Below are 16,283 nucleotides of genomic sequence, written 5' to 3' on the forward strand. Positions count from 1 at the left end.
TTTCTGCTCGTTCTAAACCGCAAGTAATTCATAACATTTATTAAAGAACCACAGTGGCTTCAACTTCCATTTACATTTCTATTATGAGACAGTTTCCCCAGAAGTACCAGTTTTATTTTCTTGAACACATGGGATGGAACCGCTGCTTTATACACACAATGTTTTTGCTATATTCCGATTTTTTGCACAAATTAAACTTTGATGGGAACATAGCTAATTACACCAAACGGCATTGGTTCACATGTGTCTGACAACTGAACATGGTGCTCCAAGTTTTAAGAAGCATTCATGAGATTTGAGATCTACAGCGGAGGAGAAGATTATCTGTGAATTACAACTTAAATTTCGGTATTTTCCTCACACAAAGCTATTGAATGGCTTCAGGACACTTGACATATAGTGTCCAAATCATGTGGACCAGTTTTGAAATGCTCTTATTTACTTAGTTTTGGTCATATATTGAGCTTGACAGCCCCTAATCACTGTATGTTTTTTGTTGTTTGGAGAAAAGCAGCTTGAATATTCTTCAGAATATCTCCTTTAAAAATATCTGCCTTTTCCCCGGAAGACGGCATGATGGGTGAGTAAATAATGATTGAATTTTCATTTTCTGGGTCAACTTTTCCTTAGCAAGGTTGGTTAGTTCATATTTATCTTCTCTATCCCAGGCTGAGTTGGATCTAAAGCGTCTTCGAGACCCCCTGCAGATGAACCTCCCACTCCAACAAATCGATGCCAGCAAGGACTGATGAGAACATGAACCCTTCCTCCTCGCACCCTAATTTCATTCTTACTGTCATGCCGTTCTTTCTGGTTTTGTTTTCTCTCTATGTTTTTTATCTTTTCTGCTATCCACAGCAAGCTTCTGAGTTTTATTAGCATTATTTGTTTTATTTTATTTTATTTCGAGCTAATCTGGCACATCTATGCAGAGGAGAAGGGAATACAATTAAACAAAAGAAAAAAGAAATGACATCCTTGAACGGATGGTGATGAGTTGCTTGCCGATCAAAGCGCTTTGATAACGCTACTACTGAACCACAGAGAACAACGCCGCAATTTACAGGAAGTCCCTGCTTTCAGGTGGGAAGTTGGGACATTGGGATTCAAACAGTATCTTGGGTTGAACAGTTTTTTCCACATTGGAGTACTGCTCTTCCTAACTCTGACAATTTGCCGGAGAGATGTTGGGATGTTGCTCTTTTCCACTTTGGAGAAGATGTGTTTACCATCGAACCAGTCCTCTTGTGGCTATAACGCTGCATCGACACCTGTACCTGTTCCTAAAAGCCTAAGCTAAACCCTCTTGATTTGCCCTCTTTCCTGCTTCCTGTACGGACCTGTTAAAAGCTGAAGACAAATCTAACAGCTAAAATATCACTGTGTGTTCTATTATTCCAAAAAGAAAAAGAGATTTTGGCATTTTTTTATTTTAAAAGCCATAGTATGTTTATTATTATGGAAAAACAAATGAGAAGAAACTTTTTCTTCTTCTCATTTTTAGAGGATTTTCTCTTTTTTTTTTTTTTCATGTTATGCCATCAGGCATTACATATCTGCAAATGCCCTGTATTTTCTTAAAAAAAATAGAGCCGTTATGAGAATTACCTGTGAGAACCTGTAAGAGAATTATTGGTAAAACTTTGCATTATTGTTTCCTTTGTTTAGGGTTTATAAAGGGGTTCATTAATGACGAATAATTAATTTACAAATGCATTATAAATAATTAATATGCAGTTATAACATGATTAAAAAGGGGGACTTTAGTGCAATACTTGCCAAATACTGAGCATTTTATCTTGCATGTTATAAATGCTTTATACATATACATTTATTATTATAGTGAGATTAAAAGGAGGGATTATGTTATTCTGCTACGGTATGCTTTGTGTTTATATTCAATACTGTAACGTCTTCTCACTTGCGATGTCAATTTCCTTGTCACGTTGATGTCAAAAGAATGGTGACTCTCCGAGTGCTGTCCCAACTTACCTAAAGTCCTCTGCATTCTTCATATGTGTCCACTTTACATTAATGTACATTTTCATAGGTTGTTAATGTTGAATAAGTGTTATTAAGCATTTCTAACATGTGATGTAAAATGGCTTACTATTTGGCAGGTATTACATTAAAGTGACCCTTTTTATCAGTGATTTATAATGCATTTGTAAATGGCTTATTAGTCATTAATAAGCCCATTTCTAAACCCTTTACAAATAAGACTTTTTAGAACCTCACTTTTTGATTTATAAGTAAAATGTGGTCTGTGGTTAACAGTACTTGAAGAGGTTTTCACAATGTATTCTACAACATAAATTATACACATTCATACTTCAAACGTGACTTTTGCAATTGCGGTGCTTTAAAAGCGTTAGTTGCTACAAGTTGCTAAATAAAAACTACAAAAGATGTCCAATTCATGAAACATGCAAACTCGCATGCTTTTGGTAGTTGCAGTCCTTATTGAGCATCTTTTGTTTAAAGAAAAATAAATTGGCTTAAAAATTCACGTTTGAGGTATGACTGTGCAATTTATGATGTAAAACCAAACGTGAAAGTGTCTACAAGTAATGTTAACCATAGGCATTATTTTACTCATAAATACAAAACAGATATTATAAAAACCCATTGGAAATTCCCAAGGGATTCCAGAGGTGAATGACCTTTTCGAGTTGACTTTTGACAAATTGAGGTCTTGACTGAACAGCTCTATTCCCATTATAAAATGAAGCTCAATTGTCAATCCCTAACGCTCTGTGCATTTCATACTGATTTTATTACTTTATTGGTATGATGCTTGGGCACATTTACATGTACACACATGAATACACACTCCCTCGGTTTACATTGTGATGACAAACACACATGGATGCTTTGCAGATGTGCAAAGATTTGTTTTGAGTGATTTTCATTGGTTCTTTTCAAAAGTTTCTCCCTTTTTTTCTCTCTATAAATCTTCTGTCAAACAACATGAAATGTCATTTTCACACAGTGCCTCACAGCATCCGCTGCAGTGTGCTTGTTAGGGTTCTGAAATTCTTCTGAACAAACACATGTTAATTAAATACAGTCCAAGAAACTGACCCATCGAACCATCTTAAAGGGAAAGTTCACCCAAAAATGAAATTCCTGTCAGCGGATTTTGAATGACATGAGGATGGATGAATAAACAAAGACAGAATTTAAATTTCTGGGTGAAGTATTTCTTTAAGGCAGGTCACTGTGTAAAATGTGATCTAATTTTCTTTATCACATTTTGGACACAATCTAGTTCTCATAACTCATGTGGCGTTTTTAGCTACATATATCTGCCTCGATATGCCAAGAGTCTTCTGGTACTTGCTGAGAACGTGTAATATATTAGATCCTAGAATTAGCGTGTGTTTTGCACACTTTGTGGCATGCTATAGAGAGAGATTGTCGCATCCTTTGTCTATATGTGGTATCTTTAGCAGTCAGGCCTTAGCAATGGTTTGGCCGAACTTCAACATCTTTTCCATCAGTTTTGTCTCACAACTTCAGTCCAATTATTTTTTGCCCAGATATCATGGCGATTCATGATCATCAAATATCTTTTTGGGATATGAGAAGCTCTCATAATCTGTTTCCCTTCAAGTGTTTTGTGTTAACATAAATGGCTCCTTCTTTTTCAGTGTGTTTGAATTCAACGCTTGTTGTTCTTTGAGCAAACTGATCATATTAAGACATTTTAAGGAAAAGTGATGTTTCACTGGACCATAATCCAGACCCATGATCATTTGGTCTCTTTTGGGATTGACTCGGCCTCCTCTATACTACATACTTGGAGAAATACCTCTGTGGTACTGTAGTTGACGTCCATCCGTTATGTTTTTGCCTATATGCTCTTCTTAAATAATTTTAAAGCCATATTCATGTTTTGTCAGTGTCTGTATAGGCAGATGGGCCACATAAGTGTCCGCAATCCCCATAGTGTCCGTTCTTACTCTGTTTAAATATTATAAGGTGAGCCTACGGCTCTGAAGGAATAGTTCGCCCAAAAATTCTAAATTTGTCATTATTTATCCACTCTCATGTCTTTTCCAACCAGTATGCTATTTTAACACAAAATTAGAAATTTTGAAGAATCTTCATGCTGCTCTTTCCCATTCAACGACGGCTGTCAAGCTCCAAAAACGTACCATAAAAGTAGTATATACGACTTATGCACTATTTTTCAAGTCTTCTGAACTCATGCAACAGCGTTGTGTGAGCAGCAGACTGAAATTGAAGTCGCTATTACCGGAAAATCTCTTTTCAGACTGAGCTCTCAAATCTCATTCGCACATGTGTTTAATTAAAAAATAGTGGCACCAAGTTTGTCGTCATTAAGATACAGCAAGTTTGATTATGCACAACCGCAAATAAAATTTGAGAGCTACAGCAGAGGGGAAGATGATCAGTGAAGAACGGCTTAAATTTCAGTCTGTTCCTCACACAAAGCTCTCGTATGGTTTCAGAAGACTTGGAATATAGTGTGCGAGTTGTTTTGACTGCTTTTATGATACATTGATGGTGCTTTTTGGCCTTTTTTGGAGCTTAACAGTATAAATCACTTTCATCACTGCAAAAAATTATTTTCTTACTGAGTATTTTTGTCTTGTTTTCCAGTAAAAATATTGAAACATCACTTTTTTTTTTTTTTTTTGGAGAAATTAACACATTTTAGTTTAGGAAACATTTAGTAACATTAGCAAAAAATAATAAAAATAAATAAATAAAAAAGTACATTTAGTTTTAAATACAAAATTAAATGTAAAATTAGTAACATTTAATAATAATAAAAAAGTTACATTCTTATTACAAGAAAAGACTATTTGCCATTGAGGTAAGGAAAAAGCTTGATTCAAAAGGAAAACTAGTTTATTTTTCTTACTCTACTAGCATTCTTATTTCAAGCATAAAACCCACTAAATATTATTAGATTCCTCTGCAAACAGGACTTATAATATGTTATTTTCATTCTGGTTCTTAAGTACTTTTTTCTTGGTTCAAGGATTTTTTGATATTTTTACTGAAAAATAAGACAAAAAAAAGTTTTTTTGCATTAGTTGTATGGAATGATCAGCGTGAACATTGTTTTATGTTTCACAGAAGAAAGAAAATAATATATGGTTGGAGCAACATGAGGGTGAGTAAATGATGACCACATTTTAATCATAAGTATTATTTTTTTAATAAAATTAAAAAGAATTATTCCTTTAAAAAGACGTTTGGAAGGGAAAGCACAATCCATTCATCATAAACCTCTAAACTGTGGCTTTTGGATTTGGATTTTGCATGTCTGGCTGAATGTTTGAGAGTGGAAGTGTTGCGTTGGTTGTTGTTGAGGAGAGTTCAGGTCAAAGGGCATTACCAAGAGTGAACGACTGATTTAAACTGTAATTTAACACAGCAAGACTTGAGCTTTAACTGCACTGTATCTGACCCAGCAGGTTTGAAATGAAATGCTTCTCTCTTCTATCAAAATTTGTATTTGAATAGTGTTTGTTTGACCACATGTCCTACTATGAACTGAAATTTTGAGAGGGGTTCACATGTGTTTTATACATGGACAGAGTTGGTGGTCGCGATTTTGCCAAGTAGGAACTATTCCTGGAACAGCACTTTTTTCAAACCAACCCTAACCATTAAATACACCTATAAAGTCAGAGGGAAAATACTAGTTGATACATAAATTGTTACTCCTCCTTGGCAAAATCACAGTCACCAGACACGGTCATCTGTAACAGTGTGACACTGAAAGAATGAGACATTATGAATTCATGCATTTATATCTGGTAACTCTTTAGTGCAAACATCTTGTCTTATGTTGGCAAAGTATAGACGTTCATGAATTTTACATAATATACATGCATAATCTTCATCCAAAGCAATCCAGATCAATTTGAGCATACTGTAAATCCATCCAACTGCCTCACATATGTGATGATCAATCATAGATTCATCCCAAACACACTCTTAAAACGTTAGTGCAGGGCACTGCAGTTCAAAAAACATGCCCATCTCCTCTTTCAAAGAGGCCCAGAAAACTGACTTCCCTTGAACTACATCAGAAGTTCTTGGGCCTGATTATTATTTAATGATAAGTTTAACTACTTTTAGTTTATTTTGAAGGGTTTCTTTTTGTTTCAGGGATTTTTATAATAATATATCAAATATATGGAACTTATTCTAAAGCGGGTGTTGCATGAATGTATGTTTACATAGGGAAATTATATAAAAATGAATTTAAAAAAAGATTATTATGAATGCTCCTGGTTTATCAATAGTTGATTTTTAGTCCCCAACCCTCTATGGGCCAGCAGTGAGGGTGACCTCATCTACTGCAATGGCCCTGAATGATAAAGGATCTCAACTACATTGTTTCAGTCTGTCTGTGCTCTCTCAGTCTCAATACTGCTGCTCGAACGCTCGTGTCTTTCAGAAGAGCTGCAGTGCTGCCTTTATTCTGAACTGAGAACAGAGAGTATGGAATGGACCTGAGCCCATTATTTCTCCGCCTCTGACGCCACTTGCTTCGCCCATGTTTCTTTCTTTAGTCCGTCTCTTTACTCCCACACCGATTACATTTTAAAAAATGTGTATTATTTTAAAGTTCTCTCATGTGCACTTATAATGAAAATTATATTACGGGGAAAAAGGAAATGTGTGACACAGAATGAAAAACATTTTTGCTTTATTCATATACTTTATTTGTGCATTGTTTTTTCATTGGCATCGGATGCTGTAATGTTAGAAGACTTTAAAAATGAAAATGTAAAATCCTGTATCATTTATCAAATGTGTATAAAAATGTAATTCAATTATCAATAAATACTTATCCAATTTTGGAACTGGTCGTCATTTTATTTTTAGCCATCTTGGAAATGCTGTTTTTATGAGCTCTTAATAAATGAGAGATAACATGGAATATTTGTACTTTTATAAATTCATTTGTCACACTACAGGACTATTTAAATGAGCTGTATGGAAGGACATATTGCTAAAAAGTTACATTTTTTTTAATTATTAAATACACTATACAATCATATAAAAACTATACAATCATGAAATTAATAATTGCATTACTAAACAAATGAATAAATGTCCCTTGTATTTAATTTAAGCACTAGCTTCATGTCTTTTCATTTGAACCTTTTGTGACCCCATGTCCTTCTGCGTGGATGTTGTATTTTGGCTTTGCTGTATGCAACACATAATTTAAATTAATTTAAATGACTGATTTCAGTTCAGGAGACTCTGTACTCTCATTAAAGGGTTCAACTTTCTACACATGGAGTCATGTGACAAAACAACATAGTGCCGATCACAGCAGTATGTCTTTGGGAGAAATGACAACAAAACTACATCTGGTAAAAAAAAAAAAAAAATTTTTTACATTGAAACATGTTTGAGTCTTATCTGATATTTTTGGAAATTCAAAATTTTTTTTTTGTGATTTATCGTGAAACGCCACGCTGCTAGAAACAATGTACTCTAATGTGTACTTTAGCGCATTGTTTTACTTAGAAATCCTAGATTTACAATGCATTATTACAATGAGAATTTTAATGGGTTCATCCAAAAATGTTTTCTTTCAGAGGCTTTATATGGAGTTAGGATGAAAATAAGGTGCATTTTGAACTGTTCTGAGACCAGTTCAGACAAACAGCACACTGGAGGTCAAGTCATTCACTAAAAATGGAGCAAGGGAACATCCTATAACAGTATAGCTCTCTATGAAGAGAATTCAATCTAAACTTCCTATCAAAAGTTCAGTTTCAGGCTGCAGATGATGTTTGGACCGCTCAACATGTTTGGCAGACATGGGACAATGGTAATCAGTACATAGATTCAGAATTTATAATGTATCATTTTATTTTAACATAGATGGCAGTGATTGGATGAGGCTGATTACTTTGAATCAGAATTATGTTAATTTATGATTTAGTGTCTAACATCTCAAAAACATGAATAACCAACACTCCTGGTAACATAATACAAAATCTGACTGACTTTAGCTTGGTTTTATTTTAAATTTCACAGCTTGGTCCCACTGTCCACATATGTTGCAATAATTTTTAAGGAAAACTATTTTGTCTAGAATTGTTTATATATCAGGTGCTACTAGTTACAAATCAAAAAGGTAAATGGAAAATGCACACAGCAGTCATGCACGGGTCTCAGGAGGTTAAATATTGATTTATTTAGTGATTAACGATTGTATAGTTTTTAAATATTTATTTAATGATTTAATTGTGAGTAATTTGGCCCTCAATAGAGCTGCCAATAAGACAACAGGTTATTGAAAATAGTGGAAAATCTGGTCTATATACACTGGTTTATCAGTTATAATATAGGCCTAAAAATGGTAAAAACTTACTATATACTAACAAGATCGCAAATAATATAAACATACTCTTCTGTATTCTGTGTACCTCAGTTTTAATAGTGCATGGTTTTTTAACAGAAGCTTCATTCCATTCAAACAAGATTTTTGAGCAAAGTGGATTTTGAATGCAACTTCCTTAAAAATGATTTGTACTTTTGGTCAAAAAATAAATAAATAAAAATGTCTAAAATGCTGTGACAGAAATCCACTTGCCTAAATTTGGTCTTTCCAATTGAGTCAGACATAACACAAATCATTTGCACTGTCATAAATTTAAATTCTGAATTCTGATGAAAATGTTGTCATTATTCAAGTATGTTGATCAACTTGTATGACACAAAAATTATCAAAATGTCAAAGGTGCTCTTGCCCAGACAATGAAAATGCATGGTGATCACTGGCTGTCAAGTACCATTAAAAATTGTTCAATAATTAAATAAATGAAATTGTAAAAAAAAAACAACAAAAAAAGAAACAATTACTAAATAAATCAATATTTAATATTTGTACCTGGCTCCACTTGATTGCTAATGAAAAGCCAACAGATCTAACACACATACCGAGAACAAAATTTTATTTTTTTTTCTTTGGTCATATTTTGCCCAGGCCACCAAGTTAGCCAGTTTTGCATCTGGTGCCTCCTCAAAAACAATAGGTGCATGACGTCCCTGGTTTGTTTCTTTGGTTTGTATCTTCTGCATAACACATTCTAGAGTCATATATACCTCAACAGTGATTGAAAAAGCCTTGACCCGCTCAACTCTGTATCCTGGTTCTTCCCTTATTTATCTCAACTTCCTACAAGATAGGAGACTTCAGTTTGTACAGTGTTTTAGAAGCACACTCTAAATGCAATCAAATGTCCTTCTGTGCTTAGGAGAAGAAGAAAACCAGACTATTTTTGTCCCATGAATCTTGACACTGCATTTACATTAATATTCAGTGCCTGATTTTAAAGAATGAGGTTATAGGGTTACTGGACAACCCAGTAACTGTAAAAGACACTTGGCATGTTCCAACCTATTTCCCTTCTTTACTGAAATGAAAAGAAGTCTAGCTCTGTCTGAATTGACATATCCATGCCTGTCACTACAGCTTGAGGATAAGATGGCATTGTGCAGGATATGTTTTCACCAGTGATGTTCTAATTTGTCCATCTCCTCTAGACTGTCTGCTCAATCTCTTCAGTCACTGTGATAACCTTCAGACACTTTAACTCTTCTCTGTGCTAATGACACCAGCAGTGTTGGGTAAGTTACTCTAAAAAAGTAATTAACTACATCTTCTACAATGTAATTAGATTACTGTACTAATCTGAAAAGTAATTGTATCACTTATTACTAATTACTTTCTAAAACCCTGATCAACCTCGACCAGATGAAAAATACAAGGATAGACATGAAACCGTTCTTTTAATTCTTTCAAATAAATCATATAAAATCAAATCAATTATTCATGAACTGGCCAAAGAAGTTAAGGGGGCTGCATTAAATCAGAAAACATATATTTTAACATTAGATGTTAAATTTCGATTTTAAATTCACTATTGTTTTATATAGAATTGTTCTATAGTCATACAGTATCACAATTACATCAGAAGTAACTGTAATTAAATTAGATTAAGAGTAATCCCTTACATTCATTTTTTTAATGAAAAAGTAAAGTAATTTAATTACAGTAATTAATTACTTAGTAATGCATTACACCCAACACTGGATACCAGTGATTACCACTTTGTCCAGACTTTTCCCTACTTCTGTGAAGGTCAAAGTAAAGGCAGCAAACTTCACGGAGTTCAAAGCTGAGTGTGACTGATTAGATGGATGGTTCAAAGCAGAACTATTCAATTAAAGTTCCAAGAGGTCCAGTCTCTAAATTTCCTTCCCAGCGAAGGTCTTAAAAAAAATCGTTTGAACCAATATATTGTCTTGCTTTGAAATGAATCAAGCACTTTGCATTTCAGGAATATTCAGTGCAGGAGCCATTATAAGACATTCATTGATTAGAGGGATAAGGGATCACATTTTATATCATGATTTTATATAATGGTAGAAATATAGACATTAATCGGGTTAGATGCCATATTAAATTTTTCTGCAAATGAAACTCAGACTGTGAGGGATAGACGTACAGTCTGTTCAGTGGGTTGTACTTTCTTGAATTACCAGAAAAATAGGCCTGGATGGGCTTTAGGCCATGAACTGGTGTTAAATAAGATGACAGAGGGTTTTGGGAGATGTATCAGGGTGGGACTGATAAACCAGACTCCAGTAACAATGAGAGGATGGTCCTGACTCTATCCGGAGGGGTGAGTTTCTCAGATGGGGGACAAGGAGACAAGAGAAAAGGTCAAGGTGAGACAGATGTCCTGTTCATGGGACAACAACAAACTAAATATTTACAGTCATTGCGTTAGCAGACCCATCACTCATGTTCACATAGATAACAGGCACTATTAAACCACAAAGCTCTTCCACACAAACTGAAGTGTCAAGACAGTAACGACTGTGTGCGCATCTGTGGATTTCACATTAAATAAACACGCTCCTTTAAGTTCTGTCTACCATTGAACATGATGTTTACTCTGCTTGTTCTTCTTCAGACTGTGTCTACCACACAGGCTATAGGTAAGCACTTATGTGATCCACTTATTATTAATAAACTTTTTTTATTTTTTATTATTCTTTCAAATTTACTCTAAAAGACAGCATTTATGATCATTACATTATTTTGATGAGAATGGTAGAAATCCAAAAACAGGTGTTTGCACAATTCTATCTTAAGCTGAGATCTTGTTGTATAGCAGTCTTGGAGTATTAAAGGGCAAGATTTGCCCACTAGGGTTGGTTTTCAGGGGCAATTTTACTATAATGAGAGCAATATTTTCTGACGTAACTCAGTGTGTCGTCCATGTAAAACTTGAATATTAAATGGTCACTATCAAAATCTATAACTAGATAGGCCTAGCAGAGAATATCCTGAAGTAAATCAAATGTTAGAAAACAGATAAAAAACACCAGGAGAACTTTTTTGTCCCCACATTGTACATTTCTGGTTTTTTTTTTTTTTTGGTTTTTTTTTTTTTAAGTGTGTGTGGTCATTTTGGTAAAAGTTTGGCCCCAAGACCTAGTTAATTTTACAACCTTGCGTATAGATTTAACACAATCAGATTTTTACTTTTCTCAAGAAGATGTGAGTGGTGCTTGCCTCTGCAAAACTTTCCCGCCGCCACTATGCTAGGGTGTTATGGGTGGTTGCCGCTAATACAGCGAAGCAGATAAATTCAGAGTTTCATTATGGTAAATCACGCAAGTAAACAAGCAGCTCTGAAAATCATGTTAGTTGTTCAGTTAATCTTTTCACTCAAACTGTTATGTTGCTTATATAATTTGTAATGAAAAATATATTGATTTGAATATGAAAAATGTGAGTGAATTGGAAATTAAAATTCTATTCTTGCCCATTCAGAAATATGATATATGGCAATATACAATGCATGTATGAAAAACATTAAATATACACTGATGAGCCAAAACATTATGACCACTCACAGGTGAAGCGAATGATGTTTATCATCTCGTAACCAGGCCAGATGTCAAGGTCTGGGCAGAATAGATGGTAAGCAAACAATCAGTTCTCATAGTCAACGTGTTGAATGCAGGAGAAATGGGCAGGAGTAAAGACCTGAGCGACTTTGACAGGGGCCAAATTGTTATGGCTCTACGATTGGGTCAGAGCATCTCTGAAATGGCAAGGCTTGTGGGTGCTCCCGATCAGCAGTGGTGAGTACCTACTGACAGTGGTCTGAGGAGGGACAAACCACAAACCGGTGACAGGATGTTGGGCGCCCAAGGCACATCGATGCGCAAAGGCAACGAAGGCTATCCCTTCTGGTCCGAACCGACAGAAGGTCTACTGTGCCACAAGTCACAATTTTTTTTTATGATGGTTACAGGAGGAATGTGTCACAACACATAGTGCATAGCACCCTGCTGCGTATGGGGCTGTGTAGCCGCAGACCGGTCAGAGTGCTTATGATGACCCCTGTCTACCGTCAAAAGCTCCTACAATGGGCACGTGAGCATCGGAACTGGACCTTGGAGCAGTGGAAGAAGGTCGCCTGGTCTGTTGATTCATGTTTTATTTTACATCACATGGACGGCCGTTTATGTCCGGATGTTTATCTGGGGAAGTGATGACACCAAGATACACTGTGGGAAGACGACAAGCCGGAGGAGGGAATATTCTGCTCTGGGCAATGTTCTGCTGGGAAACCCTGGGTCCGGCCATTCATGTGGATGTAAATTTTACACGTGCCACCTACCTAAACATCATTGCAGACCAGGTACACCCCTTCATGGCAATGGTATTCCCTGATGGCAGTGGCCTCTTTCAAAAGGGTTCAAGGTGTTGCCCTGGCCTCCAAATTTCCCAAATCTCAATCTGATTGAGCATCTGTGGGATGTGCTGGACCAACAAGTCCGATCCACAGCGGCTCCACCTCGCAACTTACAGGACTTGAAGGACCTTCTGCTAATGTCTTGGTGCCAGATACCACAGGACACCTTCAGAGTCCATGCCTCAGCTGGTCAACGCTGTTTTGGTGGCATGCGGAGGACCAACAGCATATTAGGCAGGTGGTCATAATGTTTTGGCACATCGGTGTTAGGGCTGCAACTAATGATTATTTTGATAATCGATTAATCTAACGATTATTCGACTATTCAGTGATTATTGCAACGATTATTCATTAGCTCTTAACCGATTATTCAGCTTGTGCCCTGACTTAAAAGGTTGTATTAAACATGCTTACTAACAATAAAGAGGACAAAATCATCTTTTAAAAATACCTCTAAATGACATTCACTGAATTAAAGAAACAAAAATACTTTTTATTAAGTTTAATTCAGTAAAGAAATTCACAGCAAAAAATCTATTGTTATCAAGTGTTTTTGTCTTCAATTTAAAATTGTCTAAAATTCCTTAAAACAAGATACATTTACTTGAGAAGCAACATAAAAGATATTTAGACTTGCTTTAAGAGAATGTATCTTAAATATACGTGTATTTTGTATATAAGTGTATTTTTTCATTTGGTTATACTTCTGCGAGTGTAGTAAAGACAAAATATACTTCTATTCAAGATCTATTCTCTAAAAGCAAGTCTAAATATCTTATATGCTGTTTCTCAGGTGAATGCATCTTTTTTTAAAGGATTTTTAGATATTTTAAATATTTGTATTTTTAATATTATATTCAACATTCTCAGATAACAGTTTTTTCTTCTGCAGTATAGCTGCTAAAGAAAATGTACGTTGTTTTAAATGAGTTTTAGATATTTATAATGGAAAACAAGCCAAAACAAAAACAAATCAAAAATGTATTTTGTTGCAGTGTATAGCCTAATGGGGCGAAGACTACCCTCTCTCACCTTTCTGTTCACTTCAATCCATCTTTAACTCACAAAAAAACAAACTCTCTCTTATTAATAAAGCTGCATATTGCCAATTTTCTTCATGATAAGAAATGCACGGTGACATTTATTATGATTCAATAAGTCATGAGCTATCACGTTATAATCTAGCTGCAACAGGCGCACGAGCTTGAGGGATGAGTGTCCCCACGACAGAGTGTGCATCAGCCGGATGCAGTTTCAACGTCTCCCACCGGGACACTTCGCGCAACTCATAGAAGAGGCGCTGACCGCACGGAGAAATGCCAGTTTCGGAGTTTGTAGTTATTTACATGATCTGCTTCCGTATTATTTGAACTTTAATAAAGCTATAACGCATTAAATATAACTGCATTTAAGATGTAACGCCGTCGTGTTTCCTTTAAAGATGCTCGACACGCATGTTTTGCTCCAGCTCCACTTATTCCATTTATTTTGTATTTTCTGTATTTTTGTATTTTGTATTTTTGTATAATTCCATCATACTTCGTGATCTACATCACCTGAAGGTGTGTTTGGAGTGCATCTGGACTGTGAGCTGTGTAATTCTTCCTCTCCTCAGTCAGTTGAACTGCAGTGCTGCTCTCACACATCACCATAAGAGTTTAATTTGATCTCATGTTACATTAAATGAGATCAAACGACTATTCTACAACTACAATTTTTGTCAACAATTTTATGTTGTCGACGTTGACTAATCATTTCAGCCCTAATCGGTGTATATCTTCATATATGGTTGTGACTGATATAACAAAGTCACATCCTTGCACATACTGTATATGGAACATATATTTCAAGATACTACAAAAATGGTCTATTTGAGTAAATATATATTTCATGTCCATATTATGTACATGAAACATATATTTCCTCAAATACTAGTGGAATTTAAATATGTACATACATACTCAAATATATGAACTATAGTTATATATATGTATGTATGTGGCTATGCACAAGTATATGGCCATATATCAGATTTCTCAACTCCATTATATTCTAACCAAATTTTTAATCAAGAAATGTCTTTATCAAGAAATATTCTGAATTTCAGCATTGTTGCATACTCAAAAGCACCAAAAGACATCCTAAAGAGATAGACCTACAAATTGTGGTGCTAATGGAGGAGAGGTGTGCTATTATTTGATGACTGATGGCTGACTGAGCAGGTGGAAAAAAATCCCATTGACTTGCATTGAAGTAGGGACCCAATTCTAGTGACCAGAGTCCTAGCAACCACCCATAACAACATAGCGTCGTGGAGGCAAGTTTATCACGAAGAAGCACCACTCTGTCTAGTTTACATTCCATTGTATACACTGGGCGAAGGTCTTTACATGGCTTCATTGGAAAGTATGAAGAGAATTGTCACACTACCATCTGTGTTTTCTGTGTTTGTACAAAATAACCAATTTTAAAATCTTTGTTGTGATGATTGGGGTTGGATATGGCAAAAAAGAGTTGATCTTAGGGCTTTATAAAAGGACAGCATCACCACAAGGCACACTGTGTTGTTGTCAGCATTGATTTCTGTTTTATGTGAGTTGATCATTTACTGCGGAAGTAATTCTCTCTCTATACATCATCACCCTGCTGACACTCCTGACTAATGGTCATTCCTGCTTCATGCTGCATCATTCTTCATGTCCACATGGTCCAACAGAGCAAGCAAACTTCATATGAGGTCCTAATTGATTTGTGGAGACAGCGTTAGACAGACCAAAAGGATTTAAGGTGTGGTATTGATTACTCTGAGCCGTGTGAACGAAGACTTCCTCTGAAATCCGACAGCCAAATGAAGGGAAATGGTTTTGCACTGACAGATCTTATTTAACAAGCTGCCTTTTGCGCACTTGCAGGGTGCAAGACTTCCTCTGCAATGCTTTAGCCATTCTGCTCTGATTTAAGACACTGAATAAATCAGATTTGTTTCAGAATATCAGGCTAGCTTCCTTTAATCTGAAAAGACCAGCTTGGACCGGTATGTATTTCATTGGTTTATCCTGGTTAATTCTGGTTTTGTGGTGGTCTAGCTCGTGTACTAGACATTGGAATAGTTCACAACCCATGACATTTTTCTTCTTCATTTGTGAAACACAAATGGAGAATTTTTGAAGAAACTTCACAAAGCTCTTTTCCATTCAACAAAAGTTGACCAGAACTTGCAGAAAGGCTTAGTGCGATCTTTGATTCTATTGATTATGCAATCCTACTTCAGCGTCTAAAGCAATGGGTTGGGATTCAGGACAATGATGTTCTTCATTCCTCAAGAAGAGATCCTTTCTCTTCCTCCTCTGCACCTATCACCTGTAGGGTTCCTCAAGGCTCCAATTTTGGGCCTGTACCCTTTGGGTAAAATTTTTCAAAAACACATCTCAGATCATTTTTATATGGATGACCCTCAGCTTTATCTTCCTTTAAAATCAAATAGCAGTTTCG

General features: G+C 35.6%; 2 protein-coding genes across 3 annotated transcripts in view; both read left to right on the plus strand.

Annotated features, from left to right (window-relative positions):
• The window catches only part of LOC127412509 (calcium uniporter protein, mitochondrial-like), a 138,574-nt gene extending 131,726 nt beyond the window's left edge, over positions 1–6,848 (plus strand). For both annotated transcript variants that reach the window (XM_051648970.1, XM_051648971.1), the window contains exon 9: positions 669–6,848. In XM_051648970.1, coding sequence (XP_051504930.1) covers positions 669–749 — 81 coding nt within the window. In that variant the 3' untranslated portion in view covers positions 750–6,848. The remainder of the gene's footprint in view (positions 1–668) is intronic.
• A 4,022-nt stretch (positions 6,849–10,870) lies between these two features.
• The window catches only part of oit3 (oncoprotein induced transcript 3), a 29,237-nt gene continuing 23,824 nt past the window's right edge, over positions 10,871–16,283 (plus strand). Inside the window, exon 1 of the mRNA XM_051648965.1 lies at positions 10,871–11,019. Coding sequence (XP_051504925.1) covers positions 10,965–11,019 — 55 coding nt within the window. The 5' untranslated portion in view covers positions 10,871–10,964. The remainder of the gene's footprint in view (positions 11,020–16,283) is intronic.

This window comes from Myxocyprinus asiaticus, chromosome 21 (assembly GCF_019703515.2).
Source record: "Myxocyprinus asiaticus isolate MX2 ecotype Aquarium Trade chromosome 21, UBuf_Myxa_2, whole genome shotgun sequence".
NCBI lineage: Eukaryota > Metazoa > Chordata > Actinopteri > Cypriniformes > Catostomidae > Myxocyprinus > Myxocyprinus asiaticus.